Genomic DNA, 27,571 nt, shown 5'->3' on the forward strand with positions numbered 1-27,571 from the left:
ATTAATCCACTGAGGAGACTGCTAACTGCTGTTTCCCAATCAGGCTGACCACCACCCCACTGCATTAAAACTAAATATTAAAAAATATTACTACACAACATAGAAAATGCCCGAAAACTTAATGAGACAGAGCAAAGCTCAGTTCAATCCCTTTTTTTTTTTTTTTTAATTTGTTGGCTTTTGATCAGTAATTGTACATCTTACTGTTCAGAACAATATGTGGTGTTTCCAAAGGCTCCATTTTTGGTCCTCCTACAGTCAGGTCAGAATCAGAATCAGATCAGAATCAGAAGGTTTTTATTGCCATATGGGTGAACAGGTTCACAGCATTAGGAAATTGCTGCGGTACTTCGTGCTTACAGAAAGAAACAAATAAGTATAAAAACTATAAGACAATATACAAGTATACAAATTGCAAATATACAGAGATATTAGAGCTATAACTATAGCACAATATTACAAAATTACAAAATATACAGTGCAGAGACTAATTAAAAGATAAAAGAATGTAGACTATATTCCACTAATATGTACATCAGTGCAGTCAGACAGGTGCATAGACATAGGGTCATCAGCGTTTGTGGAGGGTGGTGGTAACAGTCTTAGGGTAATTGTTCATGAGTCCAACAGCAGAGGGGAAGAAACTGTTCTTATGGCGGGAGGTTCTGGTCCGTATGGACCGTAGCCTCCTGCCTGAGGGGAGAGGGTCAAAAAGTCTGTGCCCAGGGTGAGAGTGGTCGGCTGTGATCCGACCTGCACGCCCCAGTGTCCTGGAGGTGTACAGGTCCTGGAGAGATGGGAGGTTACAGCCAATCACCTTCTCAGCAGAGTGCACAACGCGCTGTAGTCTCTGTTTGTCCCTAGTGGTGGCTCCAGCGTACCACACAGTGATGGAGGAGGTGAGGATGGACTCAATGATGGCAGTATAGAACTGCACCATGGTCCTTGCTGGCAAGTTGAATTTCTTCAACTGCCGCAGGAAGTACATCCTCTGCTGGGCCTTTTTGATGACAGAGGTGATGGTGGGCTCCCACTTGAGGTCCTGGGTGATGGTAGTTCCCAGGAAGCGAGAAGAGTCCACTGTGGTGATGGGGGTGTCAGTCAGGATGATGGAGGGTAGAGGGGCTGTGTGCTTCCTAAAGTCCACTATAATCTCCACTGTCTTCTGGGCGTTCAGTACCAGGTTATTGTGGCTGCACCAGGACACCAGACGTTTGACCTCCATCCTGTAGGCCGACTCGTCCCCGTCTGAGATGAGTCCGATGAGAGTCATGTCGTCTGCAAACTTAATAAGCTTGACAGACTGGTGGTCAGAGGTGCAGCAGTTGGTATACAGGGAGAAGAGCAGAGGAGAGAGGACACAGCCCTGAGGAGTGCCAGTGCTGATGGTCCGGGAGTCCGAGACATTCTTCCCCAGCCTCACGTGCTGCTTCCTGTTCATCAGGAAGTCAATGATCCACCTGCAGATGGGATCTGGCACCATAAATACTTGGACAATTGCTAAACGTAATTTTGCCTCTCTACACTGCCAAATCAAAATTTAAATCAAACAGGCAAGATGTGATGCAATTCAGACTTCAGTTAAAGTCGTTTAACAAAAATATTGTGTTACCTGTTAAAGAATGAATGTCAATTTTATGTATTGTTCCTCATTTTTTGACAATCAAAAGAAAATGAACACACATAATTTCAAATATAAAGACTGTTTTTAATATTTGGATGAAAATTCTTTGCACTAACTGATTACCTAAAGTCCACAACCCACTGACATCACCAAATGCTGTTTCGTCCCTTGAGATGCTCTGCAGCCACCTTCAGCTGCTGCTTGTCTGTGAGTTACTCTGTCTTCAGTTTTGTCCTCAGTAACTCAAAAGTGTGCTTTCTTGAGTTGAGATTGGATGACTGACTCGGCCATCGAAGAATATCCCATTTGTTTGTCTTGAGAAACTCTTGGGTAGCCTTTGCAATATGTTTTTAACTCATTATCTGTTTACAGTCAATCAGTTTTGCAGCATTTGGCTGAATCTGAGCAGAGTAGAGACCTGTACACTTCACAATTCATCCTGCTACTTGTATCAGTAGTGACATCATCAATAAAGACTAGTGGTCCACTTTCACTGTCAGCTGTATATGCATTGCCTCCACCATGTTTGAGAGACAAAGTCTAATCTGGCCTGGGCTTGAGTGTAACCAGTGGTTTGCACCTTGTTGTAAACGGTCTGCATTTCAATTCACAAAAGCATCTTTTGATCATTTTGATTGATACATCTACCTCCTCAAGAGTGTTCTTGACTTGGCCAGATTTTGTGAGGCTTTTTCTCACTTAAGAATTCTGCAATCATCCACTTTAGGGAGCTGAAGTACTGCACAAAGGCTCCTGGCCAAATGGTGGATTTGAACCCAGGCAACAGTGAGCCTGTAACCACCTCGCTGCCCTGTACCACATTTTTGGTTTTCCCCCTCAGCCTAATGATGATTGCCCCCCCAAATCTTTCATCTCATTGTACTCCTATTGAGTGTTCCAGTAAACAACTAACAGCTAATCAACTCCTCATCATTTATTTGCTTAGTTTGTCACAGAATAACAAAGAAACAAGCCTCACCTGAAACTGCTCATCACTCAACTGTCCAATTACTTCTGAGACTTTTTGCAATTCCTAAACAGTTAATACAATACCACTGTTACCTTTAAAGTCTGCAAATGGACCTTCATTTATAATCCACTGCGATGGTGTGCAGATGCAAAATTACACAAACTGTCACTGTCCAAAAATTTATGGCCCTAAATCTATTTACAGCCCTCTCACAATCGAAACACCTGAAAACGCTTAAAAATATATTTGAAACATTTTCAGAACACACTGGGTTTAGTCATAAATTAACCCCACAGAATGAAAACACACATTTTTTTTGTCCATTATTTAATAAATAACTCATAAACAGCACTGTGGGAAAACATGATATTGAAATAAAAGGCACTTTGAAAACAATACTGTAAAGGCTTGAGTGTGGTAATTATGAGGCATTTGGGTGTGGGCACATTTCAGAGGTTTTCATGTGACATCTCGACAAGCGTTTCAGTCTTGCAGTCTAAAAAAAATTAAACCAGCACAATTGGCTCACACAAACGACTTCACCAGCTCACTGACAGACCACATACTATTGGTGTACTTTACAAGGGCACAAGAAAGGACCTGAGAATGAGTATTAAAGTTATTTCATTTATCAAATACAACTATATCTCATTAGGTAGTAATAACTTGTTTTCTAATAATAAAACTCCTTTGATTGTTTATCATCACCACATTTTCAAAATTTGAACAAGTGGTACACATTCCCTTTTAATGAGAGTAAAATCATAAACACTGGATCTTCTTAAGCTGCAGTTCAAAACTACACTTAAAACCACTGCATAATCTACTGTGCAAGGGTCCAATCTAAACTGAATGCTCAATATTACTCAGTATGTCCTATTGCAGTTGTTTCCGATATATACACACCAGTATAATGTCCTGCTATGGCCGAGAATTTACATATTAAACTCAGGCCCTGCCAGCAGCACACAGAAACTCACAGGCAGTCAGTGCAGACAGAGAAAGACGAGTAGAGGGAGAGACAGAAGAAGCAGCATGTATTGTATTATCCACGGTGTCCACGCTGTGATGCTAAAAAAAAAAGAAGCTAAATCCTCTGCCCGTACCAGTCCAGAGGCAGGAGAAAACACCATAAATCCATCAACTGCAAATATGCAACTTAAAAGTATATACACATACTGTATACTGTACATCTAAAATACAACAAATGCATAAAAATCATAAGTGTTAGTAAAAATACTAATGCAGTGGGCCAAATGATACATTGTAATGACAAAGCGAATAGAAAAATGCACATAAATTCCACCACGTGCTCCCGTCAGAACCCAAATTTATGGTAAAGGCTGCAGCTGTCGGATACTTGATAGCAGAGCGGAACTGTGAAGCTAACATTTGCCTTCATATTTGGGATTGACCACAGTCGTGACAGCACTTTTGTAGATCGGATTTTCACCCTGGAAAGAGAAATTGAAGTAACAGTTAAATTCCAAAACTCAGTCGAACCATATGTAACTTTTTTGTATTGTTATTCTTCCAAAAAGTTGGTTATCATTTAACAGCACAGCATTTTCCCTGAATTTACATGTCAGTTTTTTTTTTTTGGTATCACACTTCGCAAACAGCCATGCTTTTGTGACCACATACTAAACACCCAGAGGTAAAATTACCAGGCAAGGTTTGATGCCCTAAGACGCACAATATTCTCTCTTTTTGCTTGCCACAGCCCACTCATGCAGTCTTTATTAATCTACTCTTAATGCAGCTGCGGAGCCTGTTTATGCAAGTCCTTCAAAGATTTACAAAGACAAGTGAGAGAGAGATCACAACACACACAAACAGCCCATGCAGGAAAACCAAGTGGAAAGAAAAAGAAATACAAACTTAAAGAACAGCAGCTTTACGTCCATAGTTTGGGTTCTGGAACTGATTGATGGGACTCTTGTATATGGGGTTCTCTTGCTATCGGTGCAGATGAGCACAGAACAGAGATGAGCAAGGAAACAAAGAATGACAGCAGGAGAAAAAAAATATACAAAAGGCAGGCGAAAATGAAACGGCATGAATCAAGTGCAGTGACAGAAGAAAGACAGCATGTGAAACAGAAGGAATTTAGCTGGAAGCCCTAATTAAGCAATGAGCCAATGGACTGCTTTTCCTAACTCAGCTCATCACTTGCTCAGTTGCAGTCTTTTACATCTTTTTCCAGCGTGTTTTTATGGTTAACCACAGGGTGCTTAAAGCATTTAATCCTCTCCTCACTGCCTTGTTGTTTCTCGCCTCTCCAAATAAAGGAGAAAAAAAAAAAAAAGAACTGGCTCCCAGATTACAACATGTACAGAAAATCAGTAAAGGAACCTGTGAGCTTTATTTATGTAGGGCAGAATTTTTCTGTTCTCAGCAATATTTCAAGAGCCGTACTCAATTTATTATAGCTTTGTTGTAGCATAAATACAAGTGAGTTATGTCAAGAAAATACACAATATAAAAAGAAATCAATCATACCTGCTAATGAATACCTAATATGTAAGATGAAGAGCAAAACATGCAATAAGGACATCACCGCATTTGACTGAGTCCAAAAAAAGAAATGAAATGACTCATTCACTTACTTCAAACAAAGTGTGTGGGTATGAGGTCTGACTGAGGTCTCACTGTTGCACTGTTGCTGTGTCATTTCTAATACATGTCTTCTGCATTTAATTTGACACAGACCCACTTCCTTTTATCTTGTCAGTGAGCAGGGTTACATGAACTCATATTTTTCAAAATTAAAGGGATGTGGCGCTTTAGGCCACGCTGCCCATGGTAATAAGAAAGACTCCAAAATGCAGAGCAGGTTTAGTACTGCTGATTAGAGACATCTGCACCATCAACCCAACATTCACTGTATGTTTGACAAACTCCTGCCACTAGATGGGGGAATATTACTGCACATGGAATTGTGCTGAAATTCAGATTTTTGTCATATTGATTTTGGCTCATGGTGTGGAGGAAGCAGGGAGGGGGAGGAGCTGTGGCTACTCCCCGGAAAAAGTCCAGCTATGCTCAGAGTGCATAGCATTCCCAAAAAAGTCCACAGTCTCTGACATTTTTCCTCTTTATTTTGAGCTCTGCTCAAAGGCAACAAATTCAATCTGTCTGTGCAGCTGTGAGACTGTGGAGAATGATTACAAGACACTTCATAATGATATCGACAAGTCTGCAATTCTCATCCGCTGCTAAAAACAACAAATGACTTTCAGAAATGAATTCCCTGACAGTGACTGGCTTTGCAGAGCAGCCAACCAACACCTGTTTTCCACATTTAAATTACTCAACCAAACCTTATCCAAAAATCAAAAACATTTATACTGCTCATCTTTCACAGAGCTACCTCCAGTTCCAGACACTCACCGTATCCCATTTGGCATTCATCTTCTCCTTCTCGAACTTGGCAAATTCTCTTCTGTCATGGATAATCATCAGCAGCTTCCAGATGAGCAGTAGGGCTAAGCCAATCAGGACAATGCCTGCGACCACGCCGGCCACAATGGGGATGATGTCAGGACCGGAGGGGCAGTCTGAAAGAGAGCAGGGTGCAGCGGGCAGCTTGAAATCATAGTACAGAAATAAGACCATGGGAGAAACATACCATCACATGGTTATATGTGAGTAAACAAAAGATCTATTTTTGTAAGCCAACCATCAGTCCCCTGTAATTAGCTTTTTCTGTAACAGAAACCTTCCACACCCTGTTTCAAGCGAGTCCAGCCCTCTCCTTACCCAGCTTGTCAACCACATGGACTTCCTTTTCCGTGTTGTTGACAGCGTAGGTGTAGTAGAACCAGCAGTCATTGGCATCCCTCTCCTTGCAGTGCATCACAGGGTAAGGGTAGTCATTGGGCTGTGGCAGCTTGTCCCTGTCCTTCACTTTAATCAGGTTAAAGTAGCTGCACTCTTCCTTGCATGTTTTCATCTTCTCGCCGGTGCCAAATGCCCGGCACTGGACACACAGTCTGGAGAAGACAAAGGAGTGTTGGATTCAGTTATATTGGCTGTGACAACAAAAAAGAAACATTAATTTTAGCTTAGTGTGACTGTATCATTTCTGACCAGGAGTTTTCAAAGGCTCACACTGTGGGTCCCATTCAGACAAAAAACAAAAGAAAACTGCCCAGCCCCTCCAAATTTACCCTGTTTTTATTGTCTTTGTCTTGTTTTTTGCTATCTATAAACTGTTTTACACATTGGCACATTAATAGCAATCAATTCGCTATTAGCTATTACTTTGATTAGCTGTTACTAGTTCCTGTTTGCAGTGTACCCATGGATATACAGTTAGAGTTTATTAGTTTCCTTCAGAGTGAATTTATGTACATCAGGGGTGCCCACACTTTTTCAGCTCGCGAGCTACACGCAAAGCTAGCATGGTTAAATGCGCGTGTGTAGGGTGGTAATGAAACGGATGGATGACAGTTCATCAATCATCTTCTACTTAGTTTAATGCCATGCAATCTACATTTTCCCCCCAACTCCACTGGGGGTTCCATGCGATCTACCTGCACGCCTCTTGCGATCGACCAGTAGATCGCGATCGACGTATCGGGCACCCCTGATGTACATGTACCTGCATAGCATAGAGACATTATAAGATTGAGGCATGACATTCAAAGAGCCAATCAACTGCCACAGTTGAACAAGAGCACCATCCATCCATCCATTCTCTTCTGCTTATCCTGTTCAGGGTCGCAGGGGGGCTGGAGCCTATCCCAGCTGTCATATCACCCCAACAGAGCACTTCGCTCTCAGACTGCTGGCTTACTTGTGGTTCCTAGGATACTTAAGAGTAGAATGGGAGGCAGAGCCTTCAGCTTTCAGGCGCCTCTTCTGTGGAACCAGCTTCCAGCTTGGATTCGGGAGACAGACACCCTCTCTATTTTTAAGATTAGGCTTAAAACTTTCCTTTATGATCAAGCTTATAGTTAGGGCTGGATCAGGTGACCCTGAACCATCCCTTAGTTATGCTGCTATAGGCCTAGTCTGCTGGGGGGTTCACATAATGCACTGTTTCTCATTCACCTTATTTACTTTGTTTATACTCCACTCTGCATTTAATCATTAATTGATATTAATCTCTGGCTCTCTTCCACAGCATGTCTTTCTCTCCCCTCAGCCCAACCGGTCGCGGCAGATGACTGCCCCTCCCTGAGCCTGGTTCTGCTGGAGGTTTCTTCCTGTTAAAAGGGAGTTTTTCCTTTCCACTGTCGCCAAGTGCTGCTCATAGGGGGTCGTTTTGACTGTTGGGTTTTCTCTGTATTATTGTAGGGTCTTTACCCACAATACAAAGCACCTTGAGGCGACAGTTTGTTGTGATTTGGCGCTATATAAATAAAATTGAATTGAATTCATAGGGCGAGAGGCAGGGTACACCCTGTACAGGTCGCCAGCCTGTCGCAGGGCTAACACAGAGAGACAGACAACCATCTACACTCACATTCACAATTTAGAGTGACCAATTAACCTAACCCCAGTAAGTGCATGTCTTTGGACTGTGGGAGGAAACCGGAGTACCCGGAGGAAACAGAAAGGCCCTTCTAGCTGTGAGGCAGCAGTGCTCACCACCATGCCACCGTGCTGCCCGAACAAGACCACGTGTCTATAAATGTTCAGTGACGCATGCATGCAGTAGAGGTTTGCAACAGTTTCACCTGGTATGCGCTCGTAATTGCAGTAAGGATGTAGATAAGTGTGTACTAATCAATTTGGTTTACTGTATCCATAACAAAGCATTAGCATCTCGTTAGCACTCTGGACTGAGGTGTTAATTAAGCTGTAATGTCATGGGACTGATAAGTATTTATTTATTTATTTATTTTTCATTTTTGGAAGAATATTTTTTAGAATTGAATTTCAGATCACAGCTTCACAAATAAAACCCCGATTCCAAAAAAAAGTTGCAAGGCCATTTTCAAAATATGCAAATATTTTTCTAAAAAGGGTACATTTTCTAAATGTAAACACCAGATATGTTTTCTATGTTCTATTGTGAATAAAACATGGGTTTATAAGATTTGAAAATCATTGCATTCTGTTTTTTTTTTTTACATTTCACACAGCATCCCAACATTTTTGTTGTACATATGAAATCTATTCATGCACAGAAGAGAATTTTTTGCCATACAGGAAGTATGCAGTCTCAGGCTGCTCTTTTTCAGACTGATGAAACTTCAGATTTGCTCTGATTGAATTTTTAAGCTGGATTTTCTGCTCCATTTCTATAGCACTGCTAATCAGCAAAGGACTTATTCCAAGGCCAGGAGGAATAACTACAGTATACATGTATTTTAATATTTAAAATACACTTAAAAATATCCCACATTAAACTCATTTTCACCACAAATATACAACAAACTATGAAATATATGCTAAACCAGAAATATTTCTACACTATCAGACTTACTTGTGTTCAGCGCAGACTCCTGGACAGGTGGGACAGGTTTCACATGTGGGGCCCTGGAACTTGGGGTCTGTGCACTTGCAAATGCCACACTCGCATATTCCTCTGCCGTTACAGAGCTGCTTGTTGGTGGCCAAACATGTGCTGTTGTCCATAGAGCAGTCACAGGCGGTTCCAGTCCATGTGGGCTCGCAGATACACACTCTGCACTCACAGCGTCCGTGCCCTAAAATCAGAACTTCTGATTAAATACCGTACACTTCTTAAAAACGTAAAAGAATAGGCCGCAGCACTGACCCACGCACCTCCGCACAGTTTATTTCCAGAGCGGTCACAGTTGAAGTTGTCACACTCGCAGAACTGGCCGCTGTACCGCTCCTCAGGGTTAGGCCTCTTTTTGCACTCACATGTGCCGCACACACAGTCTCCGTTGTTACTGCAGATGTCCGTGCCGTTGTCTTTACGGCAGGTCCGGTCCATGTCCTCTGTAGCCACATCGTTGCTGCTGCATTCGCACTGCCTACCCACACGGCCATCATAACATCTGGCACAAAAAAGGGGAGGTTGAGATTAAAGTTTAAAGTATAGCTGAAGAGCAGATTTTAAAGATGGCGTTTTTCAGTGTCTTATATTCTAAATTAAAGACTTACTTGCAGGCGCCACACTCAAAGGTCCCATTAGAGTGGCAGTCCGGGCTGTTTTTGATACCCTTTTTCTGGCATTCACACTCACAGATGAAGTTGAGGGTAATCTGCACCTCCTCTGTGAATCCCAGGGGCTTTATCTTGATTGTCTCGGGCTTGCCTTGGTTTGGGCAGCCCTTAGATGTCACACTAATGCTAAACTTGACCTGAATGATGGAATAAGCAAGAAAGCCTAAATCAAAGCAGAAAATACTTCTGTATGTTGTAAAAAGCAAAACAGAAAATAGCCGCAATCATTATTTGGTGAACTAGAACAACAAAAAGCCATTCTGTAGTTCTCACCTCATCTCCAATTGAGATGTTGGAGCACTTCCGTCCATTTTCCCCCTCACTAACCACTCCGTTCTTACACTGGGATGTGTATGCTATAGTCACTCCCTCTGGGAGCTTACTGTTCTCCAGAATAACCTCAGATGAGAGAGACTGCCAAAAACCAAAAACATAACATGAATGTTGTTTTTTTATTCCTGCTTTGGAATGTCATCTGGTAGCTTTGTTTTGACAGAATACAATACACAAAGGCTTAGCTGAGTATTAAATGAGAATACAAGTATGGAAAAAGCTTTGAATGCTCCAGCTCAAGTCATAAAGCTACAAGATTTAACATGCTTCACATGAGGAAATGATAACTTGATCAAAGATTTAAAGCAGGGCTTAAAGTGAAAAATCTCAACAACGTACTTACATTGTAAGCATCTATAATGAGGTTGATTACATTGCTGGAGTTGGCAGACAGCGTACCCACTGCAGACTTTGGTATCAGATTTTTTAGTTCCTGTGGAGAAAGATGTTCAGAAGGAAGGAAACGACAGAAGGAGGAGGAAATAATCAGAAGTTCAGGGGGATGTTACTATTAACTTGCAGCAGATGGCTGAGCTTAGATATTTTTCTGCACTGGATAAGCACATGTAAATGGTAAATGGTAAATGGACTAGTTCTTCTATAGCGCTTTTCTACTCAGTCAGAGCACTCAAAGCGCTTATACAACATGTCCTCATAAAGAATGACAATGAAGAATGCTCAAAAAGAATAAGAATAAAGGGGGAAAAAATGTGTGAATGAGTGTTAACCAGAGAGAGAACTGACTTTGTACACAGGCTGAAACTCCTCAGTGACTGCAAAGATAGTCTGAATGTTGTTGTCACTTAGCTTCTGGACCAGGTGAGCAATAGAGGGATAATCCTTAAAAAGAACACGGAGGAGACAAAGTCATATTTTACATGTTTAACATGGCTAACCTTCACAAAATAATCAAAGCGCAACTGAACTACTTACATAATAGTGGCTCATTGTGTAAATATTGTTCTCCAAGTGACATTTTCCATCATTAGGCAGTACAATGCCTCCCAGTTTGCCATCTCCAGCAAAGTGAAAACCAGCATCAGTGGAGAACACCAGCAGACGTGTAACATTCCTCCAGCCAATTTGCTCCTGATAAATGGCAACAAAAAGGAAAACATATTAAAGAATTATCTGAACAGCTTAATATGTGACACATGAACGTTTGACTACATCCACAAATCTCCCTGTGAACACTAAGAACTCATAAAATACCTTCTCACACTGCATATAAACACTTTTACTGGCACTGTATCCCTACAAGCAAGCGCCATAATGGTGGGAAAATTACTTTAAACTGAGAACCTGAGAGTGAAAATTTCCCATAGGATCACTTTCATTTCCTTGGTGCTTACCCCACATACAGCCACTTGCATGATAGCATCAAAGCCCCCCTCAGGAGAGTCCAGGTTTCCTGAGATGTGCTGCTTGCCCACCAGGGAGTTGAACATACTGCCATTACTGGTCAGACTCAGGACATTCTTGTAGCTAAAGGGGCTGGTGCAGTTCTGGTCCCCTGTGCATGGGTTCAGCAGTTTGGACGGAGTGGTGCTGATGTAAGGCATGACCGTCTTCTCCACAAACGAACCGAAACCTGCAAAATAATGTTGGACTCAGAAGTTCACTTTAAATAACTTCAGCAAAGAGTCAATTAGTAATTTGGGTAATGGCTTAACTTTGGTTTGACCATGAGTAAGTTGACACTGATGGATTTCAGAGGAGGCTGCTGAGCGCTCACATGTTTACTCCTTTTGTTTGCTTGTGTGGAACCAGCTCATTCAGACTTGAGTGGCAGTAAAAAAAAAAAAATTGTTTTACACGTGGCCACTCCTGTGTGTCTGTATGCATGATACAAAGTGGACCCACACTTTCTTTAATAAATTCATAATAACACTATATATGTATGTAGAACATCTAGTTTAAGTCATTCAGTCTACTCTGCGGTTTTCAAAGGCACCCACTTGGGAGAAAACTGCCCCCATCCACACTGATGGGACATGGTAATGTAAAAAAAACAAAAAAAAAAACAACATATATATATATATATATATATATATATATATATATATATATATATATATATATATATATATATATATATATATATATATATCATTAAAAGAAGGGGCAACTTAAACTGACCCAAAGCTTGTAATAATTTGTTTTATTTATTTGTCTAGTATTTATTTTCTGGGGCTACAAATGTAGTTTTGCAGTCATTAAAAGTCCTTCTTTGCTTGTGTAACTACACTGTATGAATACAGTGAGACAATTTAAAATGTGTTATTGATAATCCTCACCTATCTGAAAGTCACTGGTGATCTTTTTCATCTCCGACATAAGACTGGTTCCCAGGTTCTTGACATTCTCCAGATCATCCTTCATGGAGTAGGACAGGTCCATCAAGTAGTACAGGTCAATGGGATAATCTTCAGCTCGTTTGAACTTCAAGTCGAAAGACTGGGGCTCACCTACATTAAGGGACCGCATTTAATGTTTAAATAAAACTGAAAGGGAAGAAAGACCCAATGACAGCAGCATCAATAAAATGTGTACCCACCAGATCGAAGCCTGAGGCTCAGTTTCTGGGGCTGGATCTGAGTGATCTCAGTTTTATTGGTTTTATCCCCTGTGGCCTTTTTGCGATTTGTCACCGGTTTGTTCATGATGATCTTCTGTTTTCCGACTGGGTTCTGAATTTTTGTCAAATTACAGCCCCTTTCTAACAGAGACTGCAGCTCGTCACAACGGGTTGACACAGACTCGCCCTGTTTCAGGAAGTCCTAAGAGCAGCAGCACAGGAAGAATTAAAGGAGCACTCCAGCAGTTTAACAAGTGAAAATACGTTCATTTGCAGCATGTTTGTTATTTCTGAACAATAAAAACAATGCCTTTGGAGGTATCTCAGCGGGGGAGTGGAGACTAGAAAATTATAACAAAGAGTCCACAAAATATGGCACAGAGTTTGAAATCTAAAGGGAATGCAAACTCCCCGCTCTTCTGTTTATCTCTCTTACGTAACAGATTGTTAAATATTTTCATTGTATGACTGTTGGCCAGACAAAATGCCACCCTTCTCTTTGGGAATTTAAATGTTTTTTCATAATTAATTATTCTAAAAAAAAAATCAATCAATCAATGTTTCAAAGATAACAGTGAATATAAGCCTAACACAAAACATCAAACTGCAGCCCTCAGCAGTGAAAATAGCTGACTGCTTCAGTTCACATACTTCCTGTTCACACCAACCACATTTGGCTCCAGCCTGGATGCATTCCCCGCAGTATTTGGCATTGGCATTGATGCACTCGTTCCCCTCTAGATGGAAAACAGAGAGAGAAGAGCGGGTCGAGTCAGAGGGAGCAGAGGTATAGCGCAGTCACTGCAAAGTAAGCAGCCCTGTTAAGCCCTTGCCCATCACGCTTACAAATAGGTTAATCTGAAACACTGTCCCAATGGAGCCCTGGTCAAAGACATCATGCCTCCCTCTCCATGGAGGGACCTCCATGCATGTTTACCATACCAGCTGACATCAACAAAATGACATCATATGACAAAAGAAGAATGCTACAGAAGTCCCCCACATACAACAGAAACATATTACCTTTCTGAGCATTACAGCAGCAAAAGACTGCTAACAATGTAGACATCAAGATCAGCTTCAGGTCCATCTGAAAAACACACACAGGGAAAAATATATGTGTTGTAGTCTCAACACAAAAAGAGCTGTTGTTGTTTTGAAAAGCATGATGCCATTTTGACTGTGTCTTTAATTATAATAATAGGATCTAGTGTGCTTGGTGGCCTGAGAGATTGAATTAATAATATCATGGACAAAAAGGTCCAGATGAGTGAGAGCGAGTGTCCGATGACAGATTAAACCTGTAAATAGCTTGGTTATAATTGAAAGTAATAAATTATCCAGTTACAGGGTGCTTGGCTATTCTTAGTTGGTCAAAGGGTAACAAGCAGCTCTCTCACACACACACACACACACACACACACACACACACACACTTACATCAAATTAACCATACCTTGGCCTGTACCCAATTTTTCTCCCCCACAATCCCTTTTACTGTAAATAGCATCAGCTCCCCAGAGCCATCCCTCTGCTGTCATGTATATTGATCCCTGTCTGACTGCAGTGCTTTTGGTCAGCCATTATCTCTCTCAACACTTCTGTATGTACCTTGTAGTAGCTCTGTGAGGACGGATTGCTCAAAACTGAAGTTGCTAAAAAAGGCTCACAATAACAATGCTATACACAAATATCAAGGCACGGTTAATACTAAGAGCTGCAGAGGTATAAACCTGCTAGCATAGCTAAAAATGCCTGAGAAGAGTCTCAGTTTGAGGTTATAGGCTTACTGACAATAAATAGTAATGAGAACACAGCTGAGTTTATCCCCTTCGGTCATGATACAGGAATTTTGGTGGAAAAAAATATGCGTACATAATCTTTTTAGGTCCGAAAATGAATACAATACAATATGTAACTATAGAAAGTGATGTACACAACTGTATATACGGTGACTGAAGGGGTTATACTCATGTGTATTTTTTTCACGATGCCCCTGCCATTATACATTCTGCAGAATTGCTGCAGGCTATGCAGATTTAGTTAGTGATGACATGTTTTTGGGATTCTCAGCACCGCTTACTGGCAGACCTACTCATCCACAGCTGAGAAGCCTCCTCCACAGAGCCACCAAATAACGGCCTGATGTTACACTGTGGTGCTCCCGCCAGCAAGGGATCCGATTCGTGCCGAATCTGAAACATGTGGAATGTGTACACCCAATACTCCAACTGACCATAAAACGCAAACTCATGGAGAGTCATTTCTATGAGATTCTCAGAAGCAAGAAGTCTACCACACTAGACATCAAGGATTCAAATTAGAGAGCGGCAGACGGGGATAAAGTCACAAAATGTTGATTTTAACTTCTTCAGACTGCTGGCTGCTGCTGGCTATTCATAGAGGCTGCATTAAAAGACTGCATTCCCTTACGCTGTGCTAAAGGAAGCTCTGACATTCAGTGTACACCGTGTTGACTGATGCATTCCTAAGCACTTGGGTGAATGTGTGTGTGTGTGTCCGTTTATACAGACACAGAGGGGGAGACAGCCTGTCTACAGCCCCCCCAGATTAGATCAGCCAGCTCGGCACTGCTGGACATGGGCAGCATGTTCTACTGGGTGTTGGAGCTAGACTTTTAAGAGAATAAAAAGATCCCATAGCTATGACAGAATACAAATCAATGACGCAGGTTTAATTATTGTTTTGTGTGTGTTCAATATGCACAGTAAAGAAGTGACTCCAGTGAAAATCCCGAGGTTAAAGTCAAAGAGGCTCGCATTCCTCTGAAACAAAAATAACTGGTTTTGTTAGAATTCTTCTTTGGTTTTTGACCTCAGCTCTTGGTTGCAGTTATTCAAATGTAAACGAGGCCATAAAGAATCTAGTGAGGTGGCAAGTTAGGAAAATAAGCAGAGACAAGAGATTAAAAGAGTAATCTCTGGACAGTAACCGTGTTGTCTTCAATCCTATGATGCTTTGCAGCTGCCCAGAAAAATGCTTGGTTAACAACTAAAGTAAGAGAGCTGAAGACTGAGAACATCCCACAGAAGGGACAGAACCGAATATTACGCTATTTACCCCAGACACTATTAAATTTTTAATGGTAAATGGACTAGTTCTTATATAGCACTTTTCTACTCAGTCTGAGCACAACATGTTTTACATTTACCCATGCACACCCATTCATACAAGCACTTCAATGATTAACTAAGCTAAGTGCTTTAATTATCTAACATTCACACACATTCACACTCCAACAGTTGCGTCGGAGAGCAATTTGGGGTTAAGTATCTTGCCCAAGGATACATTGGCATGCAGCCTGGAGTAGCCAGGAATCGAACCGCTGACCTTCCAATCAGTAGGTGACCTGCGCTACCTCCTGAACTATAAGAACTATAATTTCCACAACAAACAAAACCCCAGCACTGATAAGTTTTGGCATTCTTGGTGGAAAACTCCAGGAAAATAAAATATTACAGCTCCAATTAATATTATATTTCAATTTCAATAAAATTCAGTTTTACTTCTGTAGTGCAAAATCACAACAACAGCTGCCTCAAGTGTTTTATATTTTAAGGGAACGATTCTACAATAATAATAATAATATGGAGAAAACCCAATACTCAGATGGGGGTGAGAGGAGGGAAACCGGACAAAAGGCACTCTGTGGAGCAGTGTTTCCACGCATGAACCTTTACACTCAAGTGTAATTTGGCTGTTTGCATACAAGTACACTGCCATAATCAATGATTCATAATGCATATAAGTACAGAATGCAACCTGACCAATTTATTGGTATGCTGATATTATTAGCCATTTCATCTACTGGTATCGGCACTTAAAAACAATGATACATGAAACATTTAAAAAAATAAAGAAATGGGAGAAACACCCTTCAACTAGTGTTTGACACTACATGCAGTTTCCCTGTTGAAAACGCAACACCACAAACACAAGAACCAGCTGATCTGAGCAGAGCTGGCCAGAGTGAAAATGAGTAGCTATGCATAAGAAAAATAATTCTGTTCATGTTTTGTGTATCTGAAAGAAAAACAAAACAAAACAAAACAAAACAAAAAAACGGCCAAGACGGACTCTTTTTCAAACAAAAACTTGGCCGATCCTTTGGAGTCGCTGCTCCATAATTGTGGAATTATTTTCCCCTTAGGATAAAAAGAGTGCCCTTCAACTCCACTTTTAAGTCTAGGCTCAAAACCCACCTTTATTCTCCGGCCGTTCCAGCCCACCAATATCCCATCTGCTGTTATACCTGTAATTGTTTGTCCTACACTGTCCTTGTTGTTGTCATTAGTTGTTTGCTTATTGTTGATGGACTCTTAATTCTGTATTGTGTCCACTTTTTACTTTTTTAAATGTAATTACATGCACATAAGTGTATACAGAAATACATACTTTGTACAGCAATTTGGTTAGTGTTTAAATGTCTTTTAAAAATAAACTTTACTTACTAAGATATCTGAATATCAGAGTTTTTAGAACTAGCTTGATCAATTTTGGGAGGTTGTATTGACATGTTTTGAAATGACATGGTGAAATGTAAAGATCTCACGAGTAAGCCTGCAAGATATGCCTAACAACAGCAGATACACTATATTGCCAAAAGTATTTGCTCATCTGCCTTCACACTCATATGAACTGTTGTAAGAATGACATCCCATTCCATTAATCCATAGGGTTTAATATGATGTCGGCCCACCCTGGGAAGGAGAGTTTATGGGAAGGAATTTTTGACCATTCTTCCAGAAGTGCATTTGGGAGGTCAGACACTGAGGCTGAATGAGAAGGCCTGGCTCTCTGCTCTAATTCATCCCAAAGGTGTTCTATTTGGGTTGAGGTCAGGACTCTGTACAGGGCAGTCAAGTTCTTCCACACCAAACTCACTCATCCACGTCTTTATGGTCCTTGCTTTGAGCACTCATGCAGTCATGTTGGAACAGGAAGGAGCCATCCCCAAACTGTTCCCACAAAGCTGGGAGCATGAAATTGTCCAAAATGTCTTGGTATGCTGAAGCATTAAGAGTTCCTTTCACTGGAACTAAGGGGCCGAGCCATGGAAACCCATTCCAGGAAGCTCTCTACGCACTGATCTTGAGCTAATCTGAAGGCCACATGAAGTTTGGAGGTCTATAGCGACTCTGAAAAAGTTGGTGATCTTTGTTTACTATGCACCTCAGCATCTGCTGACCCCGCGCTGTGATTTTTACATGGTCTACCAATTCGTGGCTGAGTTGCTGTCATTCCCAATCACTTCCACTTTGTCATAATACCGCTAACAGCTGACTGTGGAATATTTAGTAGCGAAGAAATTTCACGACTGGACCTGTTGCACATGCGGCATCCTATCACAGTACCACGCTGGAATTCACTGAGCTCCTGAGAGCGACCCATTCTTTCACAAATGTTGGTAGAAGCAGTCTGCATGCCTAGGTGCTTGGTTTTATACACCTGTGGCCATTGGAAGTGATTGGAACACCTGAATTCAATGATTTGGATGAATGAACCCTTTTAGCAATACAGTGTACATTAACTACTGGCCTGTTAATGCCATTTATATAAGTTCCTAGGAAACCATGGTTTCATCATTCCTTTACAACTGCCTTATACTGCACTGCTGTATGGGCGAACTCCATTTCAGGCACTAGGATGCTCGAAAACCATCTTTACATACATTTATGAACAAGCAATTTAATCGCTAAGAACACATTATCTTGCATAATTCACTTTACAGCAACTTTGCTCAATTTTTTGTGGTTTGAAATGAGCTCCAGTAAGTTTGCTTTCATAAACATCCTGGTAATTTTTGCTGTGAAAAACATAAATCAAACTTGCTAATGTTTGATTTATAACAAAGGCGATGCTCAAATGTATGTGTACATGGAAAGTGTAATACAGGTATTTTAGACAGTTAATACATTTATTTTAATTCCCATATTTTCCTCCCCCTGCCTGCCTCAGACTTAAGCCTACATACATGTACATTTTACTCTTTACGCACACCTGAACTGGGACTAATGCCAGCCCAGTGTTTTATCGGCTCTCAAAGGTTCTATCAGTTGGCAAGAGAAAGTGATGCATGGCAGACGCTGTGGTGCGTGACTAAAACGGGCTGAGCTCAGGCATTCCAGAGAGATTGAACGCTCCCTGACCAGGATAGTAACCCATAATAGTGTTACTGCACTTTGGGGAAATGTGAGCTGTTGTGACACCCGTGATGATGCATGTATACTGTATTATTAATGCCCCAATCAGAAACCCACTTCTTCCATTTTTCCATATGAATCCTGAATTTTTCCTGAGCCCCTGTGTGAGAATTAATTGAGCCACTTTGAAAGACAGGATTTACTTCCTTTCTAACTGAGCCGCATTTGCAAGTGCTTAGGACTACTTACTTCAGCAAGCACTGCCATGAATAATGACCATTGGAGTCAGGGAGAGAAACAGGGACACGATAAAGCATACAGTACAGCTGTAAAGAACTGGATGCAGCTCAGAGTCACAGCACTCTTTGTGGCAGAAGGCCGGGTGCTTCCCTTGCTCAGAAAGGCTGTTCTAAGTCTGTCAAAAAGGGAATGGAAAAGAAGGAAAAACAGGAAAGGGCGGTCCGCAGCTCAAAGGGAAAAGGGTAGCCTCAAATCCAAAGGAAAGGATCTCACAGACTTTTCTCGCCTCTGCTTATTTAGCCTTTCCTCCTTCTTAATCCACCCTCCTCCACTTGCAGTTTTACTTTTTATTGTAAAAGAAACATTTATGACTTTGATACAGTTTAGAGACAATGACTTTTTAGTTAACATTCAATTCCTACATGTGTTCAGTTTCCAGTGCTGTCTGTGGCATATCTCTGGCATCCTATGCTCCCGTCCCTCCCATTTTCTCTCCCTCATTTCCCTTACTCTGCCTCCCTTCCTCCCTCATATCGCCTACACAATCGCTCAGTTCACTCCCTCCACTGTGAGCAGAGCCAAGCCGGTGGCCCCTTTGACTCCACATACCCTTCAAACAGAGCAGAGCAGGGAACATATCTGAGCTCTGAGACGTACAAGCCGCCCGACAGAACTGAAGGAGAATACCAAACAGTGTCTGCCTGTGTCTCTATCCACCCCCCCACCACCGCCTCCCACCATCACCCGGAGGACCCTCTCACAGCAGACAAAAGCAATGAATCAGGCTGCCCTCTGAGACCACGAGGATCTGATTCTTAAAGTGCTCCCGCTCGTCATCCAATTTTTGGTTTAAAAGAGCCTCTGTGTGCTAAATAATACTAATGAGACAAATAATGATATCTTTAATCTTTCGGTGCTTCTTTGTTTCTAGGGGACTGATATGTGTGGACAACCCAATTTAGTAGTCAATGTGAATTTTGCACCAAAAAAACCCCAAACAAACAAAGAAACAAAAAAAACATTACATCAGCATTTTAGTTTTCTTACAATTCCTTAAGAGAAACAGTTTCAAGAAATGGAAAAAAAAAAAAACCTTGAAAATAACGAAGAGTAATGAAGAGTGAAAGTCAGGCTGAAAGGCATGCCAGTGAGTTTCCTTCAGTCTGCCACTCATTATTTTTAGTCTGAATAACATACAGTTATTCTTACCTTTCATTGATTACAGATAAAATATGCAAGGTAAGATAAACACTGAATATTCAGCTACATTCAACTATTGCAACACTATGTCCTAAAGCAACAACTGGGCACACACAGAGCTCTGCAATCAGCTTCCATTTATTCTTCCTTTTCAATTTCTCTCAAGTATGAGACCTGTTACATAACATTATGAAATGTTTGTCAAAGCACAGCAATTATCATGACTCAGGCTGATCTGAAATCTTTTGCATTAATGTCTGAATATTGCAGTAATGCTGCTCAGGTGTCATTGAATGTAATATCAGCATCACCGACTGTCCCGAGTCTTACCCACAGCTGGAAATGTTAGCTTCAGAGGAGCAGAGAGAAGTGCCTCTGGGATGGCTGTGGCTCAGGAGTTAGCGCAGGTCAGCTACTAATCAGAAGGCTGGTGGTTCGATTCCTGGCTGCTTCAGTCTGCAAGCATCCTTGGGCAAGATATTGAACCCAGAGTCGCTCCCATGTGTGAATGTTAGACAGAAAGCACTTAGGTGCAGAAAAATATGTGTGTGTGTGTGTGTGTGTGTGTGTGTGTGTGTGTGTGTGTGTGTGTGTGTGTGTGTGTGTGTGTGTGTGTGTGTGTGTGTGTGTGACTGGGTGAATGGGTGAAAAACAGGATGTGTTCTGGCCTAGTGAATAACACGGGAGACTTTACACTCATCTTGCGGCTAGTTGCTAGCCCATACTGATCGTTTGTGGGGTCTGCACATCTATGGTAACTTTTTTTGTTTTAGGAAATGTCAAAAGTTTCCAAAATAGTTTCCTGGGAGACTGATAATCATGCACAGTATGATAGTTTAACAGAATAATGACCATACTGTAGCTACAGCTAAAATTCCAGTTGTATCAGTGATTCAACAGAGAGCCTGTTGCTGGCCTTGAAAATTCTGCACTGCTTTTCACACCAAACACTTAGAGCCACGCATGTTCTCTTGAGGCCTGCCAACATTCCCCTTCTGTGTGACAGAGGCTAAAGATATACTTCTGAGCAGGGATATTGCCTTTGAAGGACTTTCTAACATTTCCACTCAGACAATCTATAACACTTTGACGGGGCTGGTTTCTTTTTATTTTTTCCCAACAAAAGCATTCACATTGAATAAGCTTTGCAGCTCATCACATCGCGTCCTCGCATAGTAGCTGAATAGAAACAACTGAAGCAAAACCCCAACCTTTTGGTGGAGGGCCAAGTCCATATCACTATTCGGGGCTTCCTGTGTTGAAAATAGCTGTGCAATGCCAAGTTATTTCTGACTTGTCCTGCCTGCCTTGCTTCTCCATTCACTCCAAATGGTTTGACACAAAGTCAAATCACAAAGTTCCCTCAAGCCTATAGACATATAACCAATTTACTACTTGTTTTTGTTAAAAACAATCACATTCATAATCCTGTATCTTTCTTGGAAAAATGTTTTTGCTGTTAAAGTAAAGCAGAGTAAAGTCTTGACAGAGGACTAACTTTGTTCAGGCATCTGTGAAATCAGACAGTTTTAAGGGGCCATCTGTTTTAACGTTTACAGCAGTCCCATAAAAGCAGACAGACAAGGCAACAGCATCCAGTTCTCACCACCACCACCAACCCACCAGCCTAAACTGTAGGATGGTTTTGGGGTATGGGGTTGCCTTGCTGTGGCAATGTGAGCCCTGGGCTTAGTCTATGGAAGCTGGGAGCTGCTGTACAATAAACTCTCCCAAACTCCCTGTCTTTGCTGAGCCTGCCCTTCCTGTTCTGAAACACAGGAAGTTGAATTTGATCGCACAGGAAGCCCACAACGATATGCATGGAAACCAGCCAAATCTTCTTCTTGAAGCCATGAAAATGACATATTTAGAGGTTCGGCAAGAAAAAAGCAGGACAAAGAACATGAATGATGACAGAGAGCCGGGACTAGACTACTTTACAACAAAGAGGTGAAAATGTTGGGAGCTGCCAGAACAGCAGCTTATTGTCTTTGTGAATCAAGTGTGTCTGATCTGAATCTAAACCAGGACATCAGTGTAATCAGAACTCTGGGAGAAGCTAAATAAACTTGGAAACTGCTTTAAACAATGCCAGCACTGCAGCCAAAGGGAGCGACTGGAAATTAACTAACGGCTGACACATTTATTAATTTGCAGGGACAATCTACAAAAATCAGTGCAGCACCTGGACAGCTGAAACAGTCAGAGGAATCATCTTGACAGCAGCTTGCAGTCTCCCATAAATATTTGCAGCTGTTAGATGATTAATGAATTGTCTGTTGGGATGGAGACAAAAATAAGCATTATTTCTCCAGGGCAGTCAGTCTGCTGGAGAGAAGCTGCTCCTTCTGCTGCAAGACGCACAGTATCTACTAAAAAGAGGTCAATTCTCCAGGTCTACACACTAGATGCGATTATGTGCAAACTGCAGGGTTTCCAAGAGATTTACATTCTATTTGTTGAACAAAAAGGACCAATACTGCCAGCTGCAGTCAAAGAAGGTGGTGTTTGAGTATGTCTGACTGTGGGATGAGATCCCTTCTGGGAAAGCAGCTGGCTGATATCAGCAGCATGCTAGGTTTGGAAGGAGTGCTGGTTATCAGTGACGTACTTGCAAAACAAGCATGAGGCAGCTGTCTACTAGTAATGCAATCACACATGATGTCATTTTCTCAAACAGATAAAAAAAAAAAAAAAAAAACAACTTCAACTTTTGCATGAAATCTTGTGTGTCACCATTCAAAATCATGCCCAAGCGTTTCACCTGATAACGGTCCTGCATGGAAAGCAAGAGGGACAGAAGTGAGCAAAAGTTCATTTCAGTTCAATAGCTGTTTAGAAATTTGAGTCAAAACCACAAATGTAGACTACATGGTGGCAATCAAAGAGAACAGTGGTCACACTTCACACCATTTCTGTGAACTGCAGCAAAGGGAAGAAACTACAGCATCAGATATCTGACACAATCTAACATGTTGCAGGGACCCCGTGAGAACTTGTGCATCAGCTCTGCATCTGTTCTGCTTTTCACTGGACATTTTGATGTCCCTGCTACAAGACGCCACATCTGGACACCTCCACTGATTTTTTTTTTTTTTTTCCTGCAGAGAGCCTAGTCAAAAACCGGCTCATCAAAGACACTCACATGTGTTCCATTAGAGCGCCAGACTTTACATTTTAAGTAAAGGACCTCCCTTTCTGCTTCTAGGAGACTGAAAGCTGTGCAAAGCTAAGAACAGTAAACACTCCACAGTTCAATTTATTTCCTTATGCATAATTCTTTGTTAGGGTCCACTGACTGAACACCATGCTCTAAAAAGAGTTTGAGGTCTGCTTAATCAGAACTGCAGGCTTTCAGTAAATGGCTTCTATTTCCCCTGCTGCATCCCTTACCCTGATCACTGCTGCTACTGAATATAAGTGAATCAAGCTGATGGTACGTTGATTTAGTGTGGCATCATTTTACTGAGATAACTGATTTTAAGTTGTTTGTATGAAGCTTTGTCATGGTGGAAAGGTACAAACCTGAACCCTACTTTCCTTGTATATCAGTACTTATGAATCGTTAAGAAAAGCTTAAGTTAAGCTAATGGAAAACCCTAAAAACAGAGTAGAGTTGAGTCAAGCAGGAAGGTACTAGTGGAAAAGAGGCATAAAAGAGTCAGACAACAAAGCTCACATCCTTTCAGGTTTTATGTGTTCATGCATACACGGAGATGAAGATAGACACATGGGCAGAGATTAATGCTCAGAAAAGGACTTAAACATCAAGACAAATTGTGATGTTAGTAGTTAAACAATTTAATAATTGTAGCTAAAGCCTGCAAAAACCTCTGAATAGATTAGACTGAATTGATGTTAGTATATTGTAACATAATAGAATACTACCTCTAGCTTAAAGTTTTATGTAAAAAAAATATGTTTATTTCAGCTGCTCCCTTATTCACAAAGGGGTCACCGCTATGGATGACGCTGCATATTTGATTTGGCACCCGTTTTTCCAGGGATTCACCTCCTGATGCAACCCTCCCAATCTGTCTTAAAATGAGGCAAATATAACCTCAGAGGAACTACAAAACTTCACACATTACACCATAAAATTATTTATTTAACTAACATTAAGCCAAAATGTTGAAGCCTTGTGTTAAATATTAAATACATTCGCTAGCTTGGAGAACCACCTTTAGCAGCAGTAAGCTGAATTAACAGTTTTCTGTATGCCTTTATCAGTCTCTCACTTTGTGGACCAATTCTGGCCCACTCTTCTTTCCGGTGTTGCTTCAGTTCATTGAAGTTTGCAGGCATTTGTTCATGCACAGCTCTGTTAAGGTCCTATTGCAGCATTTTAATTGGGTTAAGATCTGGACTTGGAAAAAAGAAAAGAATCAGTGTTTTGCAGTGGCCCACTCAGCCATTCTGTTGTAGATTCACATTAGTCGCTAGAATCCTTTGGTATACAGAGGAGTTCAGGGCTGACTCAATGACTGCAGGATGCCCGGGTCCTGGTCGTGCGCCTGTATAACAAGCCCAAATCAGCACCCCTCCACTACCATGCTTGACAGCTGGTATGAGGTGTTTGTGCTGATACGTCGCTCTCCATTCTGGCCAAACATCTCCACCTTTTCTTGTCTGTCCAAAAGACATTGTTCCAATAGTCCTGTGGTTTCGAATTAAACTTGGAATGCTATAACACTGGGTACTGTAGAATCACAAGTTTGAGTCCAGTTATTGCGTGCCACAGCTAAGTCTCTTCTCTCATTTCCTGTCATCTTCCTGCATTTTCTTATCTAAAACTCAGCCCGCACAAACAAGCAATTAAGGTCTGATACCCCCGAGTCTTCACTCAACTATAATGTCTGTTTCTTTTTTCCCCTCCGTCCTGTTATTTTAAGCGTTGCTCAAAGATAAGCCAAGGCTTATGTTAGTGACTCAGGCCACATTTCTGAATACAAACTCCCCCAGTGAAGGAACGATACAGAAACTCATCCAGCCTCCCAGTTAAACACTCACACTGTCACAATAATAAACAAAGAACGACAAGAGTTTACAGCCCAGCAAAAGTCTGCTACTATTTATTGGCAGCCCAACATATTTAGCTTCATTTTCTCAGCAGACCTTGCAGAACAGAGGTCAGCTTTAACCGCTTCATACCTCCCTGGTGTTTCTGGGGCTGTTTTTAGAAAGCAGAAGCACCCCCCCTCAGAAAAAAAAAGGGGGGGGGGGGCTAGAAGTGGAGTTCAATGTGGAGAAAATAAGAGTGAGCAGGGAAGAGCAAATGCAATGAAGATCTGACTGAATGCTAGAGGTGAAACGCATCCATGCAACAAAAAAAAATGATGCCTAAAAGAGTGACACCAAACAAAAGCAACAAATAAATTGTGTAGAAATTGCTGGAGATATGGTTGAAGAGCACTTGTTGATGCAGACAAGACTTGCTGAGGTTTATGCTGGCTCATCAGGCATGTGGGTCGTGCTCCTCTGGGCTCATCAGCTGTTGACCTGCTTTCAAACTCGGGGTAGGGTGAGCGCATGTGCAGACGATGGAGGCAAACGGCTACAACGGGCAATTATTTGTGCCACTTTATGTCTTTGCACCTGAAATTGTTCCCGAAGGCACAAAGCATGTGTCACAGAGTGCAATCTTCTACATTCATCACTTCTGTCCCACAGGAACAGACAGCAACACACACACACACACACACACATTTACAAAGTGCACATTCATCACATCCATCTCATGGTGAAACGTTTGCACATATGGTGTGTGCCGCTCCCCAACAAAGAAACAAGCAGACTCCATCCATCCATCCATTCTCTTCCGCTTATTTGTGAGAAACATCACACATGCAGAAGAAACGCCTGGGTGTGGCTCTGAGTCTAAGTGGCACCATAAATCAGGTGGGAGCCAGCCCCCAGCCGCTGCTCCACAGGGAGCTGAGGTCACATCCATTCAGCTGGTGGCTACTGACTACAACTCCCTCCATTGTCCTACATTTACCCTCCTCCTCAGTAAGCATTTCTCCCCCCTCTCCTTACTGTCCTTCCTCCGCCCCCCTCGCCCGCATATGTCCTTCTACCCCCCCCCCCCCCCCCCCCTCTCTCTCTCTTCCTGCCTCCATTTCCCTGATTAAACTCCAATGTTCTCTACAGTGTGGAGTCAGGTGGGTCAGCTGTATTTATAAGGCCTCCATCCTCCCGCTCTCCTTTAAATGAAATGCGGGGGAGTGGGGGGGGGGGGGGGCTTTATTCAATCAATGGAAGTTATGCTGCCTGTCAATCAAACACTGCATGGACAATAACAAGCAACAGAAAGAAAGCCGATGTCTTTGCTGTGCGTTAGGTCCTCAAAGAATACACAGCACGCTTATTATAGCTGTTTTCCGGCAGCCTGACTCATGCTTCCATCAGTTTAAAACTTCTAGCATGGGCCTCCGTGTGGGCCCTCAGCTTCCCGTGTTGACTGAGTAATCCAGAAGAACCATACGATCGCTAGTTTAGGTCTTGTCATATGATCATTCGCACCGAAAACACCAGCCAACTGTGATGTGAGGGTGAACGGGCTGAACACCACAACACCGACAGCGCACGTAACACACTGACACACTGCCAATTAACAGAGCTCCACTACATCACTTTAAAAATAATTTATTCAGCACATTTAAATCTTTAAATGTCTGACATTAAACATGAAAGCACATCACAGTGGCTTTAATGCTACTTTGGATATTTAGAATATATTTAAAACACTTTAAGAAGAAAGAAAATGGTTTCACACACCAGCAAAGCAAAACAAAACAAAAAAAAAAAATCGTAGGCGATGAACAAAAGTATTAAAATGTTGCAAACTTTGTGACACTGACAGTGTAACCTTCATCAAGCTGGGATAAAAACACAGCATTCAGGTAGCTTACCGTGCTGGCGCCGGGCTGTTATTCAGAGGAACATACAGGAGAAGCAAGCAAGCGGTCCTCGTCCGTGATGAGCCGCTACGCAGCCGCCTCAGGCAGCAGCAACTATCTGCCCCGCTGGCACCGGGGGCCACGCTCTCCTCGGAAAAGTCACGGGAGATTTCCTCTGCTGCTCATTCCCCGCTGCTCCCCTCCACTGAGAAACTGTTTGCGGTAAATATGATTAAAACCAAATATTCGGTAGTTGGAAACGGAAACAATATCCCCTCGGTGCCTAGGCGGACCGCTTTACCTCGGACTAATTCAGGGGGAAAAACGAAGAGCCAAATCCTCAGAGGTCCGCTGATGCTGCTGGAAAAAAATGAAGCAGGCAATGAAACAGCAATGTTTCCGGTTATCACTCCT

The 27,571-nt window shown here is 41.8% G+C and overlaps 1 protein-coding gene across 1 annotated transcript; it reads right to left on the reverse strand.

Moving 5' to 3' along the window:
• Positions 1-2,904: 2,904 nt before the first annotated feature.
• itgb1a (integrin, beta 1a) lies at positions 2,905-27,491 on the reverse strand. Its single transcript, XM_030757074.1, has 16 exons — positions 27,170-27,491; positions 13,678-13,744; positions 13,306-13,391; positions 12,634-12,856; positions 12,374-12,544; positions 11,429-11,667; positions 11,010-11,165; positions 10,821-10,916; positions 10,420-10,509; positions 10,017-10,157; positions 9,681-9,880; positions 9,336-9,574; positions 9,034-9,256; positions 6,357-6,589; positions 5,988-6,154; positions 2,905-4,048 (listed from the first exon to the last, which is right to left on the reverse strand). Exons 2-16 carry the CDS (start codon positions 13,742-13,744, stop codon positions 3,980-3,982), a joined length of 2,400 nt encoding a protein of 799 aa, XP_030612934.1. The 5' UTR covers positions 27,170-27,491; the 3' UTR covers positions 2,905-3,979.
• Between the last annotated feature and the right edge of the window lie 80 nt (positions 27,492-27,571).

This window comes from Archocentrus centrarchus, chromosome 20 (assembly GCF_007364275.1).
Source record: "Archocentrus centrarchus isolate MPI-CPG fArcCen1 chromosome 20, fArcCen1, whole genome shotgun sequence".
NCBI classification, from domain to species: domain Eukaryota; kingdom Metazoa; phylum Chordata; class Actinopteri; order Cichliformes; family Cichlidae; genus Archocentrus; species Archocentrus centrarchus.

What these genes read in the sequence shown, in the direction of transcription:
- itgb1a (XM_030757074.1), bottom strand. Translation starts at nt 13,744, where the DNA reads ATGGACCTGAAGCTGATCTTGATGTCTACATTGTTAGCAGTCTTTTGC. An exon ending in CCATGTGGTTGACAAGCTGG is followed by an intron (nt 6,155 to 6,356) that starts GTAAGGAGAGGG and finishes GCTCTCTTTCAG; the next exon opens with ACTGCCCCTCCGGTCCTGAC. An exon ending in TGAATGCCAAATGGGATACG is followed by an intron (nt 4,049 to 5,987) that starts GTGAGTGTCTGG and finishes TTCTCTTTCCAG; the next exon opens with GGTGAAAATCCGATCTACAA.